Below are 23,196 nucleotides of genomic sequence, written 5' to 3' on the forward strand. Positions count from 1 at the left end.
TCTCTGCGTTTCTCCTGCCCCAGATCTGGATATCCCAAAACCACAGTACTTTTCTCAATTACAGTGTCTACAGCATTGCAGGCTGCAGATATCAACACATGGCTTTGCTAATATCACATCCTATTTTGCCTGGAATTTCTCAGGCCTGTTTACAATTTCCTGTCGGGTGGGACATAAAATGTGTCTTTGACTGTCTGTTTCAGACCAAAATTCTTTTTGCATCATCTTTGGTTACTCCATGAATTCATGCTCCAGTCATCTTTTGCTTCCCTCACTTAGCTAATTACAAATGGCTAGAGTTTTTCCTGGTTTTATCCACAAATGAGATCACCCCAACCCAGATTTATATCTTCCACCACCATAGGCATCAACTAGCTAAACACTTTTCCGAAGCAGTTTCCTGAAGATATCATCAGTAACCTTGGAACATTAGCACAGCCAGAAAACAGCCCTCAAATATTTTGAGTCTATAGATTTAGAAAAGTCAGAAATCCTTGCTGTCTTCTCCACAGTGCAGAAAATCCTCTCTCTTAGGCCTTGTCCATACAAAAAGCGCTACATCAATTTAAAAACTAATCTTGTTAAACTGGAGCAAAGCCCTAAAGTAGACACACTTAAGTCTGTTTAACTCTTGCTTAATTAACTTAGTTTAAGTTGGCTTCTTATTGATATCAGCAAGTTTTAAACTGGCGAAAGTGCACTTAACATTAACAGTTCATATTGATTTAAGTAGCTTGATTTTTAGGGCAATTTTGCACTGTGCAAATATAGAAAAGGGGTTAAAGAGAGGCAGTGTTGCTTTGTGGTTAGCTCAGGGCACCAAGTAAGGAAGCCTGGGTTCTGCCCCCAGCTCTATCAATGTCTGACTGTGTGACCTTAGTCCAGTCACTTAACTTATCTGTTCTCTAACTGTTATATAGGGATAATAATAATTATCCACCACAAGTGTCAGGTAGTAGTTTCCATGTAACTTTTTTCTTTCTATGCCAAACCGGATCCTCTAGCTGCTGGCAACTGGCTGGTCTGGAGCACGCAATGTGCTAAAACACTCGAAATGAATATATCTACCAAACCAAAAATAATAGGTGCTATAATTGTACCTGAGGAGTATAGTTATAGGCGGCTTCCATCAGGTACAGTTGCAAGCCTCTATCTTGTTTCTTTAATGTCACAGCTGCTTTTGCTGGTCCAGAGAATGGGAAAGGCAAGCCACTGGTTTTACCAGGGTAAGACATTTCAGAACACAACTGCCAGCCAAAAATCTTGGACACTGGTGAAACACAAGAGCATTGGGTTCAGTTAGAACAGCATTATGATTAAGCCAAGAGGACACACAGACTACCTGAGGAGAATTACTAATGTGTAGATTATTCTGAGGTAATGGGATGAGAAGAAACTCACAATTGTGTCAAATGTGCTGTTTGTTATGATTCAGACCTCTGTACATATTTGAGAGGGATTTAATTCTGTATGATCGATACAATATCCACAAGCCTACCTTCCTCACTAGTGCAGGATTTGGTTTCTATTTGGTCTTGGAAACCTTCAATATTTTCCATCCCATCCATTGTTGTGAGGTAAAATTTGGAGCTATAACAAAAAAATGCAAATAGTCATTTAAAAGTGATTTATTTAATCACTGTTACAAGTTTTTATACATAATTGCGCTGGTTTGGTTTGCCTTTCTTTCAGGTCTGTTTCATCTTCTCCTAGGTGGAAAAATATTATTAGAAAGGTGACGTTCTACTGAGGTCTCTACATGTTTATATTAATTAGGAGTGCAAGTCTCTTCTTTGTGGAAGTCTTGTATAAAGCTTATGCACCACTTTAAGCCTTAATAGGGACTTAAGTGGTACATAGATGGGTCTCAGCACAACGGTGAATTTGCCTCTAGGAGATGAAGAACAATCCTTACTCTAATCTTTATTCTAATCCAGGGGTTGGCAACTGGCAGCACGCAGGCTGATTTTTAGTGGCACGCTGCTGCCAGCTGGGGTCCCGGCCGCCATCCCCGCTCAGCCTGCTGCCGGCCTGGGGTCCTGGCCGCCGGCTCCTAGGCAGCCAGGATACCAGCCGCTGGCCCCACTCAGCCCGCTGCTGGCCGAACCTGGCAGGCAGTGGGGATGGAACCTGGCCTGGATGGATGGAACCTGAGCGGGGCCAGCGGACCGAACCCCAGACCGGCAGCGGGCTGAGTGGCTCAGCCCACTGCCGGTCTGGGGTTCCATCTGCTGCCCGCACTGGTACACAAAACCTTTTAATGGCACGCGAAACCTTAAATTAATGAAGACTTGGCACACCACTTCTCAAAGGTTGCCGACCCCTGTTCTAATCCTTACTCTTTAGAAGTAGAACAATCGTATAGGGTCTGATTCTCCCCTGATTCACACCAATGCAACTCCATTGACTTCAGTGGAGTAACTCCTAATTCAGACTGAGGAAAGTGGGCAGAGAATAAGGCCCATAAGATTGTACAAAGGAGGCAGCTCCTATCTAGTGAAAAGGAGGGACATAGTGCATATAAAATAGTGAGGGATAAAAGCAAACCAGTCCAGAGAATTTAAAAGCAGCAAATTACAAAGAACTCTTTGCTAAATTGTGAGCTGACAAGCACAGCAGTGTTTCTTGCTTATAGTTGATGGCAGGTGAAGGATGATGCCATGAACGGCTGCCATCCATTTGGTCTCACTCCCTATCCACACAGCCATACCCCCGTCCATAACAAGGGAGCACCAAACCCATGAAGGCGGGTACTGTGAAGTTGGAAAGCGGGAGGACAGATGCTGCTGTTTGGACAACTCCTCCCCCAACTAGTTCAGCCCAAGTTAGAATAATTCCTGGCCCTCCAGGCTTCTCTTCTCTCCCTCCCCCCAATTTAGGGTATGGCCTGGCCAACAACTATGTTCCAATCCTGAATTTCTTGCAGGACTTCAGTGGGAGTTAGGGTGTGCAAAGACTCTACCCTTGATAGGCATGAAAGGGTTAATAAAGTAGAAACAGAAATAAAGTTGATTTAATATTATGGTAAAATGATTATTTAAGATTATTCTGAGATGAAAATGTTGGCTGTGGGGAGAGAGAGAAGTTGCGTGCATTTGGAATTGGATGGACATTGCACTACACTGAATTTGTTGCCATAAGCCAAATACTTGTGCCATCTACAGATTTGCCTCCTGCCAATGCAGTGTGAACTACAGCTTTCTAATTCTGCTTTGTTCTTTAGCTGAAAACCCATCAAAAGTAAATTAATGCTCTATCCCTTGACTTTTCCATGATTGTGAAAGCCCCTGAAGACAGAGTGCAAAACCAAGACATAGGTTAAAAAAAAGTAGCCATGATCCACATGCTGTAAATGTTTTATAAATCTGTTGTCTCGTCTAAGAGGCTAGAGATGTGGTTTATAATATGTCAACACATTCAGCCATCTTGCTGATCCAGAATTTTCCACTTGGACTTTGGTCAACTCTGAAAGCAAGAAGAAAAGAGAAAACTGCTGGAAATATATACTACAAAGCCTAGCCCTCATTAGCACAAACAATTCATCAGTTTAACTTCTGGAAGCTGTTGAGACATGAAGCATCCTTTACCCAACATTCAATGATGTCAGCAGGTACTCACCTGCTGGGTACACCTCATGAAACATGGTATACCAAATGAGCCCAGTTATGTTGCTACATACTATCAATCTGCAGGGATAAAGCCACGTTCTTGCTGCACTGGTGAAATTCCCTGAAATATAGACTGCTTGGACGCAAAAGCTCCAAAGAAGACAGAGCATTGCTAGTCAGTGAGAAACTGGGGAGAGGAGATGTCTTTTGCAGTTTATTACTGTCATATCTCTAATTAAAACAATACTGTACAGAGAAGTGGTTGTGATATGATTATATCTCACTCTGATAATAGGATGAACACAGTTATAGTATGTATAGCAATATAATCATACAGTATAAGAGTAAAATTCTCCCATATGGGCATGCATTGTTAAACAGGAATTCACATTGTTCCCTTGTTATCACATAGATTAATTGATAATGGAAGTGGTTGTATATGCTGCCAGACAGCCCTACTGCTTTGACCCCAGCCAGATCTGACTATTTTCCTGACTTTTGATATCAGTCTTGGATTTAAATACCACTTTGATGACCGTGCGATATGAGAATCTTCAGCCGATCGAGTTCTTGTTATTTCAACTCTTGCTTTCCACGATGCCCTTGCACAGATAGGAACAATCCCATTGCATTCCTGGTAACATTTCTGTTTAGTTTGTCATATATCATATATTCCCACCCATCATTGCCTTCTTGCTGAAACACATTGTTATCATATGCAAGACACTTCTCCTGATTTCTTCTGAGCTGACCCACAAATACCTTCCCTTTACAAGCCCCAGATCAAAACCAGCTGCTTTTGCTAATATAAGCTTAAATACATTTTCACTAAGTGGCCACTGCAGAACCATACAGAAGAACCAAAGGAAATAATGCACTGTTCACATCTCATGATCCCAGTGGCCTCTAGAGCCCAGCAACCTTTTCACCCCCAAAGTTACACATTCTCACAAAGATGAAGGGGTAAACTGATTCTTCTCTGTGGGCCAGTAAAACGTACAAGAATCCTAATCAATTCAGAGACCAAGAGTCGAACCAGTTTCATTTTCCTGCCCCACCAACCATTAGCCTATGTAGAGAATCATAATGAATAATCTAAAACCTTCTGTGTTTTCTCTCAGTCCTTACTCAGCAAAACCCCCACTAAAGCAATGGAAGTTTTGCCTGAGTAAGAATCAAGCAAAAATTGAACGGGGATATCAGGATTTAGCCCAGTGCTTTTTTCCACTTTTACTAGCTCCCACTGGGCCTTCATAAACATCATATGAAAGATCTGAAGTGTGAATAGACCCAATAAGTGTCTATTTTCAAAATGGCAACTTTGTACGGGGCATAGCTATACCATACTGAGTCACCCTGTTCAGTTTAATACCAAAGTACAGTCACTATAGCTACAGGGAGAAAACTGAATTCAAATTTAGAGTCCCGCATTGTTAACAAACCTGCCAGCTAAGTTCAAATTTTAGAATGTTATCACTGTTAATGTTCTCTGGACATTGTGTAACCCACACACCTCCTGGTGTGGTGTTCTGTCCCATCTAGTGGCACCGAGACCACTTAGAGAGAGAAAATGAGTCTGCTCTACAGCGTTAGCTAACAGCCAGTTGGCTTTAAGCTCATGCAGTAGAGGCTCACGCACTAAGCTCCAGAGGTCCCCGGTTCTATCGCGCTTGCCGACGACTAGGGTCTGTCAGTGTTACAGTTGCACTCATCTGTTCTTACCTGAAATCGATTATCTCCATGGATTCTTCGGGGGTGTTCAAGAAAACTTTAAGTTCTTGTCCTTTTTTCACCTGGATTCCTCCATCAAGGCTGGTTGATGTCCTCAGTCCTGTTACCCAATTCAAGCCAGCTCTTCCCAAATTCCCCACAATTCCCATTTGGGCAGAAATCTGGATAAAAGCACTGGCAAGAGATGTAAAGAAACACAGTTCCCACTGAAAAGCACCTTCTTATTTACCAACATCACTGTCTAAGCCACAGGCTTCTTATCCTCTGTGGCACTGTACGTGTTTCATTGCTAATTTTAAAATTGGGGTGAACATTTTGTTTTTTAAAATAACTTTGAAATATTCAGACACACGCATCTTAATACAAGCCACAGCAAAAGTCTGTGTTATAACAGAGAGGAATACAAGCTGAGGAATTTAGACCTGGATTCAAATCCAAACTCCACCAGAAGAGGCAAGGGAAGTGGTTGAATCCAGTGTTTTGGTTCAGGCCCATCTCTATTTATACGGGACATAGCAAAGATCAAATAAATAATTCAAGAACAGAGCTAAAAGTCTGACAGTCAGGTAAGCTAATATAGGGCTAGATCAGGGGTAGGCAACCTATGGCATGCGTGCCGAAGGCGGCACGCGAGCTGATTTTCAGTGGCACTCACACTGCCCGGGTGCTGACCACCGGTCCGGGGGGCTCTGCATTTTAATTTAATTTTAAATGAAGCTTCTTAAACATTTTAAAAAACCTCGTTTAGTTTACATATAACAATAGTTTAGCTATATATTATAGACTAATAGAAAGAACCCTTCTAAAAACGTTAAAATGTATTACTGGCACACGAAACCTTAAATTAGAGTGAATAAATGAAGACTCGGCACATCACTTCTGGGTTAGATCCTTGTCTGCTATAATCTGGAATATAGCTCTATTGACACCAACTGGATATATTTGACCCATAATGCAATTTATTCTCATATGCAAAATTAATTCATAATACCACAGATTATGGAGTGATGCTCATCAACATAGAGGAATAAGTGGGTATACATTTTTTTAACCAGTAGCCTCAAAAAAAGGATGAAATACTTTGGTCTCCCACATTTAATTTTGGGGCAAGGATTTCTATCCATAGCTCAGAAAAATCTTTAAACCAACATCTCATCTTCAGGAAACTGCTTTGGAAAGTGGTATAGTTGTGGAAGAACAATTTGAGTATGTAAGACAAACACAGGAGGTGTGTAATTTATGAAATTGGATTCAGAACAAACCCTCCCTCCCAATATTTTGTTTTAACAGGGCTAACTGATTGGTAGGAACACAGCAAAAGAATATTCCTGCCTGAATGACTTCAATGGAATGGCCTCATACAATTAGAAAGCACTCAGACCATACCCCATCCTCCAGGTCCCATTGGAGACAAAATCATGGAGATCCCTATGAAATCCAAGGGAGAATCAGCTGTATTATATGAAAAGCAGCTCGTGAGATCACCCGCCTGCAAACATTTGTAAACTTGACTTAGAGGTACTATAGATGGGCTGGCTAAAAAAGCAGGGCTGGAGAAGCACAACAATAGAGAATTTAAAATGAAATGGACAGCATAAAAAACTGCTGCTTCCTGATAACATGGCAACATATAGCACACTGCTGGTCACTGAATAGTTCTCCATGGATTTCCTAATTGATTGCAGGGCACATCTGCATGGAACTTGTACCTAAAGCATCACTACATTCTCCTCACTGTCGGAAGTGTGTGGAAGTAATAAATACATGGTAACACTTTGCAGTTATATAGCACTTTACATCCATGTGCCTTATAAAAGTGAGCTCATATTATTAATCTAATTTTACAGATGGGAAACTTAAGGAATAAAGGGTACATCTACATGGCAATAAAAGACCTGTGGTACAGCCATGGCTAGACGGCCAGCTGATGAGGGCTTGTGGCGCTTGGACTGCGGGGCTAAAAATTGCAATATAGACATTCGGTCTCAGGCTGGAGCCTAGGCTCTGAAACCCCAGAAGAAGTTTTTAGCTTTGCGAGCCCAAGTCAATTGACCTGGGCTCTGAGACTCAGTGCCACAGGGGTTTTATTGCACTGTAGACATACCCAAAAAGGCAAAATGTCCTGAGGCAGAAGCAGAACCAAGGACTCCTGATTCCCATTCACATGTTCCAGACACTAGATGCTGCCTCTCTTCTACTACTACAGTTCTTAAAGATGTCAACCAAGCTCTTTCAAAGGTTCCTAGGATACATTTCATGATATTGGTATACAACCCAAAGTCTGTAATCACAGTATGGTTCAAAGTAATGACAGTTTAACTACAATGTACCTGAATTATGAAGATATATAGATATTGCCTACTATATAAAGCATCTTTTACCTTGGTTTGATATATCCATTTATGAAAAAATTTGATCGTTGTTTGAAATCCACATTCCCTTTGATTTTTACATTGGTTGCTGCTGATGCATTTAAAGCCAGTCTAACTTGAAAGCCTGAAATTGATGGAAAGAGCAATTCTTCGGTAGCCAGACTCAGTCTTTTATTAAACTGGACCTCTTGTCCCTATGGCAAAATAATGAAACAAAATAAAATTGCTATGAATATTATAAAGTCAGCCACAAGGATTTTTCCAGACTTTTGCTTGGGACAGAACCATCTGCTGTGTTTTCCATAGCATTTCCCCTTCTATAGCAGGTCCTTTTCATTGAGTTGGATTTGGAAATTAATGAAAAACCAGCACCAAAGCTTATCTTTGGCAAGCCGTGTGAGTGTTTAAACTAGACTAGGTATTATTTTGATCTGAAGTATGAAAGTTTTTGGACAAGAACAGGGACAAGCATAATCAAGACATTAAACTAAATTTTGTTCATAGTGACACAAACACATCCCCTTCTGTTACATCCCAGAGTAGATCCCACGTATTTCCCAATCTTAGAGGTTTCTAAAAAATATTCTGACTTGGTTCGATTTAAACAAATAATAATCCCCTGTTCTTCACCCTCTTACATATCACTTCAAAACTAGTTTCTCCAAGCACCCACTTTCAAACAGCAAAATGGTTCCTTTTACCTTTAGAAGCTTGACAGCCAGCTCTGCCAGGTTCAGGGAATAATGTTTCACTTGCTTCTTTATATCCTCACAGTCCAAAAAGCTGAGTTCATTTCCAAAAATCTTGATGCTCACTTCGCATTTCAGCTCCTTCTTTTTCCCCATCCTTTCAGTAAACTGACAGAGTGGTACAGAGTTATTTAGGAGCAGGGGCTATTTACACAAAATGCCATTCAACCTCACAGCAAACACATCGCCAGTGCAGTTCAGATTATTAGTAGAGGGGATGGTGGGGCATTTGAACCCACACAAATATGACAAACTCACATGAGCTCCTGGTTATTAGGCCTGGTGTGTCCTGTACACAGGGCCGGCTTTAGGCCGATTCGCCCGATTCCCTGGCACTCACCCCGGCGGCGATCATCTTCGGGGGCCCTGCTCCCCTGGCCAGAGTGCCAGCCGGAGCGCGGCAAGCCCTGCGGCCCCGCTCTCCCGGCTGGAGCTCTGGCCGGAGCGTTGCAGCCCCGTCGCCCCTCGACCCTGGCTGGGCCGCGGCTGCCCCACGACCCCGGCCGGACTGCCGGCCGGAGTGCGCCAGCCCCGCGCCCCCTCCTCCCCCAGCCGGCAATCCGAAGTGCTGCCCCAGGAATCGGGCCCCGCACTTGCTAAAGCTGGCCCTGCCTGTACAGCATTCCACACACCAAGGATCAGCTACTTTCAGCCAGGAGCAGAAGTGATAGATGCTCCCAACTGAGCATATTCAAGATGGGTGAGTGATGGGGCTCCTGAAATGCTGAACACTGCTGTGCCAGAGACAGATATGGCTTTGGGGAAACAAAACCGCCAACCCCCCTGGAATAATCATGGGCGCCACGTTTGTATAATTTTTGGCGGTGCCCAGAACAGGTCCAAGCAGAGCCGTCCCATCCATAGGACGCACCGGGGCAACCGCCCTGGGCCCAGCACTTTGGGGGCCGCCACGATTCAGGGGAATGCGGGGTCCAGGGCGGCCTGGGGAATTAGCGGGAAAGCTGGCACTGGCAGCAGGAGTGACATGGCCCCATCCTGCCCTGCTCCACTCCGCCCTGCCGGCTCCTGGCGTTGCTCGGGGGAGGGGGCGGAAGCCGGAAAGGGGCGGGGCAGGGGTTTGGGGGAAGGGGTGGAATGGGGGTGTGGAGGGGGCAGAGCAGGGATGATGAGGCAGGATGGAGGCACGGGGGAGGGGCAGAGCAGTGCGCAGTGGGCTGGAGCCAGGTTGCTCACTGCTGCCGGGGCCAGGCCCCCCGCTAACCCTCCAGGTCACCCTGGACCCCACGTCCCCCTGAAGTGCAGGGCCCCCCAAAGCGCCAGGTCCAGGGTGGTGCCCCAGTCCATCCTCTGAAAATATAAACCCAAACATTGGTGGAGCACAGGCACAACGGGCCCATATAAATCGCCGCCTATGGGAATAATAATCTTTGACTCTTGCTGTGAGTGGAACTCACCCATCCTGTGGGTGCCATGTTTGCCTCCAGATGTCACTAGCCTTCACTGACTGCCACCGCGATTTCAAACCCTTCAAAGCAAAGCCTCTCCCCCTGACTACAATGTTGAGGAAGTGGCAGAGGTGGACATATTGGAGTCAGGTGGCTCCTAACTGCTGTGAAAATCTGTTTGGCTATTTCTCCATATGCCCCTATATAATAATTTTAGTAAAACTAATTGAATTTTTTTTTAAATTTTCAAATTTCAACCAAAATTGGGCAAATATTTTCATGAAATTTTCATGAATCATCCCCTCAATTTTTTACCATCTTTTATTTTTAGGGGATGTATGTCCTTAAAACTTTCAACTTTAATCCATGTGATGATTTAGGGGTTCCAGCTTTACTGCTTCTGAATTGTTGATGAGTTTATGAAACCGTATCATGAAACTGTGTCAGTTAAGCCTATACGTATATGGATCCACCAGGAGTTAGCAGGGTCACGTCACATCTCTGCCAAACCTGAGATAATGATGGATGACCAGCACTCAGTGATTGTCTAGTCAAAGTAAGACACTTTGGGGACAATGGGTTTGCTCTAGCTGGGAGAAGACACTCTCTCCTCTTGCTCTGGTTTGGGAGCAGTGGGAAGTTACCAAAAGGCAGAACAAAAGAATCAGGTGACCCCAGCAGGAATCTACAAATGGACGCACGGGGGGAAGGGGAGTGGGGGGAACAGAAGACAGAGCCATTTTGCACCAGATTAAGATGAGAGAGGCTGCTGCAGGGGCAAGGCAGGTAAGGGGGCGAAGGACCCTGCCAGCCTGAGGGAACACAGATAAGCCCCCAAGGACTCCCAAGGGAAGGGTGAGCTAGTGAGGAACATTGCGTTTAGGAAGTGTTATTGTTCTCTGTGTAATCTCTGCTCGCTTGTGCTTTACGTAATTATGAATAACAGAGCATTAACGTGTTAGACTCTGAGCAAAGTGTCTCTGAATGTTAGTTTCACAACGTCTGCGTACCGCTCAGCGAGCTGAACTGTGAACCAGAAGCGTCATGCCTTTGCGGTGGAATTCTGGGAGGGGGTTTCTTGGTGGCTACAGCTTGTTCTGGGGCCTAGGGTGGTGGGCTGAGGAGCCCCATTTCTGAAGAGTAACAAGACTGAGAGTCAGTGCCCAGGAAATGTGCCAGAGAGACCAAAAGAGAACTGTCTGCTGCAGCTTCAGAAACTTCACACACACACACACACACACACACACACACACACACACACACACACACACACACACACACACACGCTTGGATTCTCCTCACAGCAGTCCTACTGGGTAGCAGGAAGAAGGTGCTTGCTAGGATCTGTGACACCCTGGCAGTGCAAAATAAAGCCTATCGTGCAAACATTCACACACATGCTTAACTTTAAGTGTGGGAGCAGTCCCCTATTAATTTCAATGGGACTTCTTAGGAGTTTGATGTAAAGTACTTGCAGCAGAATTTGTATATAAAATAAACACATTAAACAATGATTATAATAATAAAGAGCTGAACTGACAAATTTTAACAATTTAAACATTTGTTGAGCCTCTGTTTCCAGATTTTGCCTTTCTCAGATGCATTTGTTATTTGAACTTATTAGACAACATTGCTTGCTATTAGAAAATTGGCTTGTGTTGAGTAGTTGTGATCAGTCAAATAAGTCACATGGTACTGTTTCTCTCCTCTCATTAGATTAAAATAACATGATTTTGCTGGGTAAATTCATAAAAGAAAATTTAAAATTCTCCTTCCCTTGAGTATTCACATAAGCCGAAAAGCTGCTTTCTGAGACCACATACGCTAGTGAAAGTTGATTTCAAGAATGTCCATGGAAAGAGGCACAAATACAGCCAAAGAAAATCCAAGCACAAATATTGTCAAATTTAGTGCTCACAGAAATATGTTTCCATTATCTGCTCAGCTCTAACATCAATCATGTGCAGGCTCCTATAAACCTCAGCTGTCTCTTAGTTTCCAATAGGAAAAAAAAAAGATGGTAAATATACTGTACTCCAAAAAGACCAGCCTTTGTGAGCAATTGGGGTAATTTACCAGATTATAGCTCAGCTGTTGCAGCCAGTCCCCACCACCTCCCAGTCAGTTCTGCCCAGAGCATGGGTTGCTCCAAACTCTAATCTTCATTTCATTGGTCGCTGCACAATGGAATTCCATTGCAGCTCAGAGCACACACAGCTGAATAAGAAATAAGTAACAACAGTGCACCAAGGCAGAAGCTCAGCATTAAGGGTCTGCAAAACAGGGCATTATTCTCCATATCTTTGATTCTTGCACAGTCATTAACACCTGTGCAAAGTGATTGTAAAACATTGCCACATCCAAAGGGCAGCATTCTACATCCTTTTTATACAGGACTTCTAAGCAATTCTAGATCAGACCCAGAGACCATGTTAGAGCATCACAGTCTTTACCAGGATATGTATATTCAGTTACCTTTTTCACTAACTCACTCATCTTATTGTACTTTCCACCTGGACAGCTCTGCTTTGCGTTTCTTAACTTGGGCTTGGCACCTTTGCTCACAAGACGATGTCCACGGCTGTCTCTCTTTGAAGTCAGCTTCTTTTGTTTGGATTTTCCAGCTGCCTCCACTGGATTTTCTGACTTGGAGTTTCTTTCATCAGTATTTGTAAACAAGTATTCACTAAAAGTAGCAGAGTGTTGGCCAACCATCTTCTGCATGAGATCTTCCGCATTCTCTAACCGTACGTTAAACTAGAGGAGAATATATTTAGAAGACCACACATAGCTGGGCATAACCATATTCTATTCAGCAAATAGAAATTTAACTACCAGCATGGCTCTGGACTGGCAAAATGTAGACTTCTATAGCAACAATGAATTAGCCATACCAGGCCAAACCGTTAGTCCACTGAGTCCACTATCCTGCCTCAGGCAGTGGCCAATACTGGATGCCTCAGTAATAACTTCCAGACCGCAACTATAGCCAACCATGCGATGCTTTATATTGGGGAAACATTTCTTTCTTAATCTGGCAGCAATCCATCTACACCCTGAAGCATGTATTCTGGCTACACCTAGTTGAGCATGTACAAATAATATTGGTTGTAAAATTACACACCTCTTTTTTCTATGCTACATAGAAACTTCAAGTGTAGTTCTGTTCAGAAATCTGACTAACATGGCATTATGAGGGTCAATATCCGATTGGTGCACATGTCTTGTAAAAAGATTTTTTTTCTAACTACTCGCCCTGCAAATGGTAACCTGGAGTCTGAAAATTAAGATGAATTCTTTCCCTCATGGGCATCTTCATCAGCAATAAAGATTATGGAGGCCAAACCTCACCTTCAGTTCCAGCTGTGCAATTCCAGGTATAACCGAGGACACAATTTAAAGACAATGAGGTTGCATATGGGTCACCATTTTGTAATGACCACAACCATGAGTTGTCAGCCGGGATTGAACCTAGGGCCTTCAGCAACAAAAAGCAGTCTTGAACTAAAGGAGTAACTCGGTTGGGTTGCATCCAGCTCCCATTGAAGCCAATGAAAACATTCCCAATGACTTCAAAGGAGCTGGATTGGGGTTTAGTTGGCAACAGTTCTAGATTTTATCTCCAATGTGGATAAGGCACTCGTGGAGGATATGAGCTGCTTGGCTAGTCTGCTACATTAACACAGTAGAGAGAGTTATCAATTTGAACACAAATCAACCTGTTAAATTGAAGTGTTGAAAAGGCTGATTTGTGTCCAAACTTTCATAAACTCACCAGATGAATCTCAGGCCTTGGCTACACTTACCCGCTAGTTCGGCGGCTGGCAATCGAACTTCTGGGTTCGACTTATCGCGTCTAGTCTGGACGCGATAAGTCGAACCCGGAAGTGCTCACCGTCGACTGCGGTACTCCAGCTCGGCGAGAGGAGTACCGCGGAGTCGACGGGGGAGCCTGCCTGCCGAGTGTGGACCAAGGTAAGTTCGAACTAAGGTACTTCGACTTCAGCTACGTTATTCACGTAGCTGAAGTTGCGTACCTTAGTTCGAATTAGGGGGGTAGTGTAGACCAAGCCTTATATACAACATTCATTAATCTCAGGAAAAAATATACAACTTGATGAAGAAACCATAACTGGAAACTATACCCAGAAACTATAAAGCATTTACTTCTATTTCAATACACTAGGCATTCCACGAAGAGGGAAAAAACAGAATTTACCTCCAGTAGATTTATAGCTCGCCCTAGGGTGTATATAGTCAAGTTTGTCATTGTTGATCGTGGGATGAAAGATGCAGGAGAAAAGACGAGGGCTGCCTCCACATTAGCACCTGCAGTTGCTGCAATATAAAACATCAGACATCAGGTCATTTTAAGATCAAATATTGTCATTTACTTTTCAAGTTCCAGCCTCTCTCTGGGAAATGGCAGTTTTGTCCTTTATGGAGAAGAAGAAAACATTCAGCCAACAAATAATCCATTTATTAACCCTTTAGCATAGCAAAAACTCAATGGACACCACAGTATGCACAAACCCTAGCTCACCTACAGGAAGGTGCACTTATGGTTTATGTCTTACATATATATACTTAAAGAGGAAGAGTTTTATAGTACATGAACAAAAATACTAATCTGACTTTGCTGCTGAGAAACTAAAACCAAAAACAAATATGCGGGGGGTGGGGGGAGAGAGAGAGAGAATTTGCCTTAATCTCCTCTTGGATTAGTGTAAATCCAGTGAAGTCAGCATAGGTGCTTCAAAATAAAAACAATGCAAGTGACAGGAGAAGCAGGCCCCAAGTATTTCAGAGAGAGTTCTGTTTAGTGGTATATTTGGTGCTTAGTGGTATGGGGCTTACTACTGATATGTAGGAAGATAAGAGTTCAGAGGTGAACTCAGGGAACCTCCTCCCCAAGTCAGCTTATGACACGGAGGAAGCTCAGTTGCTAATCATATCTCCTTAGTGTCCGTGATTGCACTAGCCTGAACACCACTCTTGTTGCTGCTCTGGATGTCCATGCCCCTCTGGAAGAGAGTGTTGTAGAGTCAAAGGAATGACTGGAAAGTACCAAAAAGTCGATTGGATTGGATTTTTCTTTCACTCACACCTGTTGTACACTGTCACATTCAATGGCGTGACCACTGATTTGCACCAACAGAAGTGAGAGCAGAATCAGGCCCCATGTTTGCATATCTGGGTTCTATTCATTCATAAAAATTAAAATATTCTGTGGGAAAGTGAGGAATAAAGGAAAAAGAAAGCCACTCAGGGATTTAAAGCATGCACATGTGGCACAAGGTCCAATTTTAAAGTGAAATATACCTGAATGGAAAGTGACATCTGAATATGAGGAATATTTCCATATCTCCCAGTCAAACTCTCTGCTGAGAATGTCATCAGGAAGAGAATCTCTAAGATGTTGCTTCAGTGGATCATCTGTCTCCAGGAGCTGAGAGAGGTGACTCCAAACAAAAGAACCCACTTAAATTAGACAAAGAAAGAGGCTTGTCAATCACAGAAGAGGGTTTTTTATTTTTTAATGAACTAAGCTACAGTACCAGATTCTTCACTTATTTACACCTGTGCAAATCCAGAGTCACTGCCCCAACCGCACTGGGGTTAACTCCAGTTTACACAAAGTCTAGACCACTAGCTAATCTCATCACTGGCAGTTATTTAAAACATCCCATTTTAATGCATCCTCGTAAAAGCCAGAGTTTGTTCTATGTTTCAGTGATGGTATTTACGAACTTTCCAATTGCTGTCGTTAACTAACTAGTATTTAAAGATAACCAACCTCACTATTTGCAGTATTCAATGTTTTTTTTAATAATAAGTACAGAATAGCACAAGGAAATGCACTGGATTGGAGGTAAAATAGACATGCTGCTCAGTACCAACAGCGTAGCTCCAAAAATTTAGAATTATTCTGGATTTATATTAGTGTAACAGAGCAGAAGCTGGCCCTCTGGCACCAAATAAACCCATAATGAAGAGGTCACTCTGTTATGTAATTACATTAAAAACTATATTAAAACAGCATTAAGGCTGCCCATGCAAACTTAATTCAGCCCCCTTGTAAGTATGCATTATGATCGGTTTTCCCCAACATCATATAGGAAGTCTATGGAAAAATCTGGAATGGAACCTTGCTCTCCTGTGTTTCAATCCAGTGCCTTAAACACAAGAGAATGGTCTCTTCTTGGAACTGTTGCTCCATTTTACTGTCCACCCTGTACTGTCTTATACAAAGATCTTGTACAGCAAATAGTCATATAATTAAAGACTGCATATAATGCAGAAGGGGGTTGCAACAAGATTGCATGGGCAACCCAACACAGACATTTCCTAAATTGTGAGTGCCTGGACTTTGCAACCCTAACATTCGTTTAATGAAGTTTTTGGCATGTAATTTCTTAAGTTATTTTAAAAAAGCAAATGTTAAAAAAATTATATCATGTGGACTTATACCAGTGATTCTCAAACTTTTGTACTGGTGGCCCCTTTCACATAGCAAGTCTCTGAGTGCGACCCCCCTTATAAATTAAAATAACTTTTTTATATATTTAACACCATTATAAATGCTGGAGGCAAAGTGGGGTTTAGACCGGAGGCTGACAGCTCATGACCCCCCACATAATAACCTCACGACCCCCTGAATGGTCCCAACCCCCAGTTTGAGAACCTCTGACTTATACTGACCTCTTACATGGGTCTTTGGCAGAGTCAGAACCCACAGCTTTTAAATCTGTAGCACAAAGCTTGATTACTTAAGCTACAAGTTACTGGCAGCAGTAGTAGGCTTTTATCTTCCAGGTGGACCACCTGCTATATGGCACATACTTTGCCAGTGGCTTCCACAAATGTTTGATAGAAAACGAGAATTTGGGGAATCAGGAATCTTGTGTTCTATCCTGGTTCTAACGTACAGTCTAGTTCAGGGATCGGCAACCTTTGGCCCGCGGTCCACCAGGGCAAGCCCCCTGGCGGGCCGGGCTGGTTTGTCTACAGTGCAATTAAAAACCCACAGCTGGCCCTTGCCAGCTGACTTGGACTAGCAGGGTTCAGGCTGTTTAACTGCAGTGTAGACTTCTGGGTTTGGGGACCCTCCCATCTCACCGGGTCCTAGAGCCTGGACTCCTGCCTAAGTGTGGAAGTCTACACTGCAATTAAATAGCCCTGCAGCCTGAGCTACGTGAGACCGAGTCAGCTGGCACGGGCCAGCCACAGGTGTCTAATTGCAGAGTAGACATACCCGGAGAGTCTGGACAGTATGCTTAGTGCAGATGGAATGTACAGAGATTTTTAACTCCAAGCCTCTAACAAGCTCTACTAAGCATGAGCAAATGGTGATCTTTCAAATCTTAAAACTTGACCAAAACTAGAGGTATTTTCATGGGGACAGCAGGAGGTCTCTTTATCCACTGGAGCATCCCCCTTGCCAAATTTCAAGTCCCTACTTCAAGGAATGGAGGCACTAGAACACGTCAAAAATGATTTGAAAAAAAAAAAAAAACATTGGCCACATGATCAATTATTCCCTAATCTCATTCTCGGAAATGGCAGATCCATTTTGGTGAAACTTAAAAAAAAAAAAGTCAGGCTGGGATGGAGAGCAAGCACAGAAAATTCTGGAGTAAACAGTTAAAGTCTGGCAAAATTATAGCAATTGAAAACAGAGATTTGCAATGGAAAGTGTTAGGCAACCTTAAATACAGACATCACTACCAGCTCCACTTACGGTACCACCTAAATAAACTCACGTAATGAGTACTTTTCTCAAGGTTTACAATTCCACATGCAGTTCTGTTTCCATCGTACAAGACAACTGGCAATGAAAGCTCTTTACATAAAGTAAATAAATCTGAGGCTGTTATATTTTTGGAACCCAATTCTCTAACAGGAGACTGCCAATTGCTTGCTGCACTGGCTGCAGAGATGAGTTCCCATGCTCCAGCTTCACATATAGAGTTGCAGTATTTATATGATTGTTTGGAGGGGTTGTAATGCAGCTTGATTTTTCATGTGTTTTTATTCTGAACAAGGATCCTGAAAACCAATGTGTGCTTTATGCCCTGAATGGCATCTATTACCCATGAATCTATTATATAACTAGTGTAAATTCCACATGCTCAGAAGCCCAACAGAAAAATCAAGACAGTTTCTAGATTTTAGGGTTCTTGCCTTCAATCATTGGTGCAACCGGACAACAGTTTTCGATTTCTGTGCAGATCTGGCTCATAAATCAAAACTAATACAGATTTTGTCTTTTCCAGGTTACAGAGAAGAGGATCACTATCCGTGCTGATTCTGGACAGGGTTAAAAGCACTGGATCAAATTATAATTATTCCTTGTTGATTATGGTGAAGTTGTTTATAGAAAATCCCTCCTTCATCCCAAATCCTGGATCATCTTAAACATGTGCTGCTTTTGTATAGGAAGCTGATGAGATTCTTCACTTCTATGTAACCCAGATGCTTATCATTTTCACACTAGTTGAAATGGCTTCCCCTCTGGAAAATCTACCACATAAACAAAGGCAGTGTTTCAAACCAAGCACAATGGATTTTCTATGCAGCGTCAGTTTTCAATTCAGCATCTAATATCAGCAATCTGACTCACGTCAGGCGGCAATCAGTCATGGGTTGATCTGGAATTACTGAAACAGGCAGTATGAAGTAAAGAAAAAGACTGCAATACCGTTGCCTAGAAACTATGCATCTGAGCATATTCCAGATATTTAAAAATATCTCTCTGACTGTTTTACGTAATATCCCTTCTAATCCAGCATGTTCCCCTTCCCACACTTTTCTTCTTCTCTGGATTATTAATGTTTTGTTGTTGCTGTTGTTTGCTCCTAGTTGTTTGCCAAAGTTGTCAAACTTTAGTCTCCAGAGCGTTTCCAGGTGGTCTGAAGAGCTGCTTCTGTCATAACGATGAAGCATCTCTCAGTAAGTCTTGCTGCTATTTGCAGACGAGTCCAAAACACTTAAGGTTTCCATAGAATGTACGATCAACTAAATTAAAATTAATACACCCCTCTCTGTACTCTTCAGAATTGTGTTTGTCTCTGGTGTAAATTCAACCATGATTAAAGATACAGATGACACCAAAACTGATGGACAACAAATGCAAAGGAGGACACCACTAGACAGCACAGTGTCCCAGAGAGAGAAGTGGAGGTGAAGCTGTAGGCAATAAGAGGGGATTCAATATTAATAAATGTGTAGTACTATACCCAGTGAACAACTAATATAAAATGGGGAGATGGGGAACATTTTTAAAGGGGCACTGTGAAATACTTTATAAACAGCTTTTATAATACCTATTACCTGAAATAATTTTCAGAAGCTTGGAAATTTATTTATTTTTTTGCTACTTTTTTCCTTCTCCATTCAGCAAACTTTATAATTAGCCATTTGTGTTTGTAATGTAATAAAACTCAAGCATGGCCTGTTGTTCCTCTCTCAGGCTCTTTGATGATGTCAGTATGTGTTCATTAAATGCTGCCAGCCAGGAGAGATCACACCTGATTTTCTTTTGTGCACCACACCAAATTGTTGACAATTAAAAAAAAATTAAAACCCCCAATTCTAACAGTTTTAAAGTAGGTAACGTGGAGCTCAAACCTCAGGCACCTCTAATAGGAAGCAAATAAAAAATCAAGTCTAGAAAATAACATATTTAGGTATTTTTAACATTTCAGTAGCTGTCTGCTGACCTTGGCTGGATGTCTCCTCCTGCAAAGTCTGTTGTACTTGGTTAAACAGCTCATCACTCGGACATTTCATTGCTATATAATATGAAGCAATTCTTATTTCCACGTCATCATCGGCTGCTTGATATAAACGGACTAATACAGTACGCTTGAAAAAAAAAAAAAAGATTAAGGTACTTACTCCCCTAAAAGAGTTGAGGTGCATTAATTTCTAGGTATAAGCGGCTAGCCCTTGCAACAAGCATTATGAGGAAAGTAAGTTGTTTTATACAATATCAATACACACACATATATGTACAGCACAGCATCCTGTTCACAAAGTCCCAGGATGCTATACTATTACACAGATTGGGATGGATCCATTGAGCTATAGGGGAGCATTACTATTAACATAAATGAGTTCAGGACTGGACCCCAATACAGTAATCATTAATACAGTTTTAAGTAGCAGAATTTACTAGTCCAGGACCAAATCCTCGGTTCCTTATTCAGAGCCGGATCCTGCTAACACATCTGTGTCTGAGTAATTTTTCTTCACATGGGTAGGTCTTCTTCCATATCTTACAGGTGGAAGGAAGTCATTTTGTACACCCAGTGTTTAGTTCATACAATGTCATTTATTCTTTTCTACTTAATGGTACTCCACGTGACAATTTGTTTTTACCAATGAGAATACAGTAATGAGTGGTATAACCATATAACCCAGTTATACCCTTGAACTGCACACAAAATTTCAATAGATTTCAATGAGCCTCTGTATTTGTCACAATGACAGGATCAGGCTGTGTGTCAGTATTGGAAATACATCAGTTAAACAAATGAGGAGGAAATGCTTTGTCTTTTGTAGTATACCTCAGAGTGAGAGTCCTCTCAAGTGTGGGAGGAAATTCCAGGTCTGTCTAGCAAGACATGCTATAGGCTAGTTTTGCCTCAGTAAGGCCTGGTGGGCATGGCTTTACATTTTCCTGTGTCTATCAAATGCTGTGTCAACCATTTACTTCTCTCTAGCCAGCTAAGAATGGGAATGTCTCAGTTGTAACTAGGCTTATCCATTGCATAAAACTTCCAATACTTCACATTGCACAAAAGGAGGTTGAGGAGGAGGTTGAAAAAACACCACCACATGAGCCCCTCAGGGGCTTCACCGAGGCAAGGAAAGCCAGGCAGCTCAAGTTACCACCTTTTATCAATTCGCCAACAGTTACCACAGTGGGATGCTGAAGTTATCTAAGCATAGCGCTACAGTGATACCTGCAATATTACAATGTGGTAATTGTACTGCACTTTCATTATGTTAAAAGGGACCTTTTGCCTGCGAAAAGATCACATTTGTCAAGAAAAACATCTGAATGCTTTTTTTGCTTCTCCAGCAAGAACACAGTCCTTCCCAACCTCCCCTGCAGCAGAGAGAGTTCTGCTGGGAGATGCTTTTATACTCGGTTCTTATTTGTTTGCACACTCCAGAATTATTTCACACAGGGGCACCATTTTAGATTTTGGGGGAGGGGGACAACTTTAACCATGATTCCAAGAGCTACTTAGGCACCGGAAAACTCTAGGATTTTGGTTTTTTTTTTTTCAGATAATAACTTAGAAATTAGCTGATAGGGCACTGTATCTAATTCCTATATATAAAAAAAGGATTAAATAAATATTAGACCCACTCAGCTCTAATACTAACATGTTCTCACATCATGTATCAAGTCACTTAAGGGACAGTGGTTAGGTTTAACATTTTAATGTATATTCTTTGTTACTAACTCTTGAATACAACAATTGAAACAATTATAGAAAAATCTAGATTACTTTCTATCACTTTTTTGAAGTTCATCAAGCCTGGAATAGATCATTTAACTTTGGAAACATCCCCTACTAGGGCAAGGCCCCATGAGTTTATATTGTACCTGCCTGGGGCTTTAGAGGTGTTACCTCACTACAGATAATAGACTAGAAACTAACTTTAAACAGGAGTGAAACAGGAGTGACACTTTCAAGTCATTTTCACAGTGTTGCCAGGGCCGGTGCTACCATTAAGGCAAAGTAGGCGGTTGCCTAGGGCGCCAAGATTTGGGGGCGCCAAAAAGCGGTGCCCCCAATTTTTTTTTACAGTGTTCCTGAGCACGGTCGCCGCTCCACTTCTCCTGCCTCCCAGGCTTGCAGCGCCAATCAGCTGTTTGGCGCCACAAGCCTGGGAGGGGAGAAGAATTAGAGTGGGGGCGGCGTGCTCGGGGAGGAGGCGGAGCAGAGGTGAGCTGGGGTGGGGAGCGGCCGCACGGCTCCCCGGGGCGGGGAGCTGCCATGGGGGGGGGGGCACCTCAGGGCGGAGGGGGGCGGGGAGCTGCCTCAGGGCTGGAGGGGGGCTCAAGGTGGAAGTTTCGCCTAGGGCGCGAAACTTCCTTGCACCGGCCCTGAGTGTTGCCAATCTCAAATGTTCAAAAACCATGAATCAGGCTCACCAAAAATCATGAGATTGGTTTTTAAATCATGAGATTATTTAAAAATAACAGATTTGGGGTTCTTTTTATTTGCCTTCTGCTTTTAGAGCCTGCTTTTGAAGCTTTCTGCACAACCACAGGGACTAGAACTTCTTTTTCTTTAAGAATGAAGGCTGAAATAATCACATATCCACTTGACTCTAGGAGCTGGGGCTTTAAGGAAAACAATTATCATGAGACTCATGACAAAATCATGAGAGGTTTCAGAGTGGTAGCTGTGTTAGTCTGTATCAGCAAAAAGAACGAGGAGTAATTAGTATGGCAACACCCATTTTTTCATGTTCTCTGTGTGTATATATATATCTGCCTACTCTATTTTCCACTGTATGCATCTGATGAAGTGGATTTTAGCCCACAAAAGCTTATGCCCAAATAAATTTGTTAGTTTCTAAGGTGCCACAAGTACTCCAAAATCATGAGAGTTGGCAATACAGCTTTTACTTCTGTTTAAAGGCTAGTTACTTTCCAGAAGGCTCTTCAACTCAATCACTGTAGTGTTGTGTTTCAGTTCTCACAGGAGAATATTTAAAGCCAAACACCAAGAAAATTCTATATTTTAAAGTTGAGAAAAGAACTCAGACTTCTGAGGAATATCACGGCCACTGCAGGCAGGAAAGGAAAATAAACAGGCACGGGAGCTCTGGGCAGCTCTTCCTCTAGAAAGAAGGTTGGAGGGTCAAAGCTTCTCGTCCTTAATCTAGTAAAACTTCTATTGCCATCAGTTCCTCCATTCATAGATATAAACATCACCGTGAACATGTGATAACATGTGTGGTCAATAACTATACACTTCACACCTAAATATCTGAGCCATCTTTATCCAGAGTTACACCGCTTATATGCACTGGCTTAGGGACTGGATTTTCTGGCATATTCTCAATAGTGCTGAGCACACAGATGGTGCACAGTGAATAATGCAAATCATGCCAATAATCGTTGACTTTATGGACTCTGTGGATGCAGTTTCTGTTCTTTGTTCTGCAATTGGCCTGAATACAGCTGAAACCCTAAGAATTTGAGGCATAAACACATCTGATACTCATATAGCACTTTCTCATTCCTTCCTTTTCTCAAACTCAGAACAAAAAATGACTGAACAAAATGGTTTCCAGTTAA

At 42.4% G+C, this 23,196-nt stretch overlaps 1 protein-coding gene across 1 annotated transcript in view; it reads right to left on the reverse strand.

Moving 5' to 3' along the window:
* The window catches only part of LOC101945417 (uncharacterized), a 185,677-nt gene that overhangs the window by 104,492 nt on the left and 57,989 nt on the right, over positions 1-23,196 (reverse strand). Inside the window, exons 13-21 of the mRNA XM_042861623.2 lie at positions 19,589-19,733; positions 15,189-15,347; positions 14,086-14,204; positions 12,342-12,623; positions 8,413-8,568; positions 7,721-7,905; positions 5,331-5,513; positions 1,499-1,590; positions 1,101-1,270 (exon numbers count right to left, since the gene is read on the reverse strand). Coding sequence (XP_042717557.2) covers positions 1,101-1,270; positions 1,499-1,590; positions 5,331-5,513; positions 7,721-7,905; positions 8,413-8,568; positions 12,342-12,623; positions 14,086-14,204; positions 15,189-15,347; positions 19,589-19,733 — 1,491 coding nt within the window. The remainder of the gene's footprint in view (positions 1-1,100; positions 1,271-1,498; positions 1,591-5,330; positions 5,514-7,720; positions 7,906-8,412; positions 8,569-12,341; positions 12,624-14,085; positions 14,205-15,188; positions 15,348-19,588; positions 19,734-23,196) is intronic.

This window comes from Chrysemys picta, chromosome 10, assembly GCF_011386835.1.
Source record: "Chrysemys picta bellii isolate R12L10 chromosome 10, ASM1138683v2, whole genome shotgun sequence".
Lineage (NCBI taxonomy): Eukaryota > Metazoa > Chordata > Testudines > Emydidae > Chrysemys > Chrysemys picta.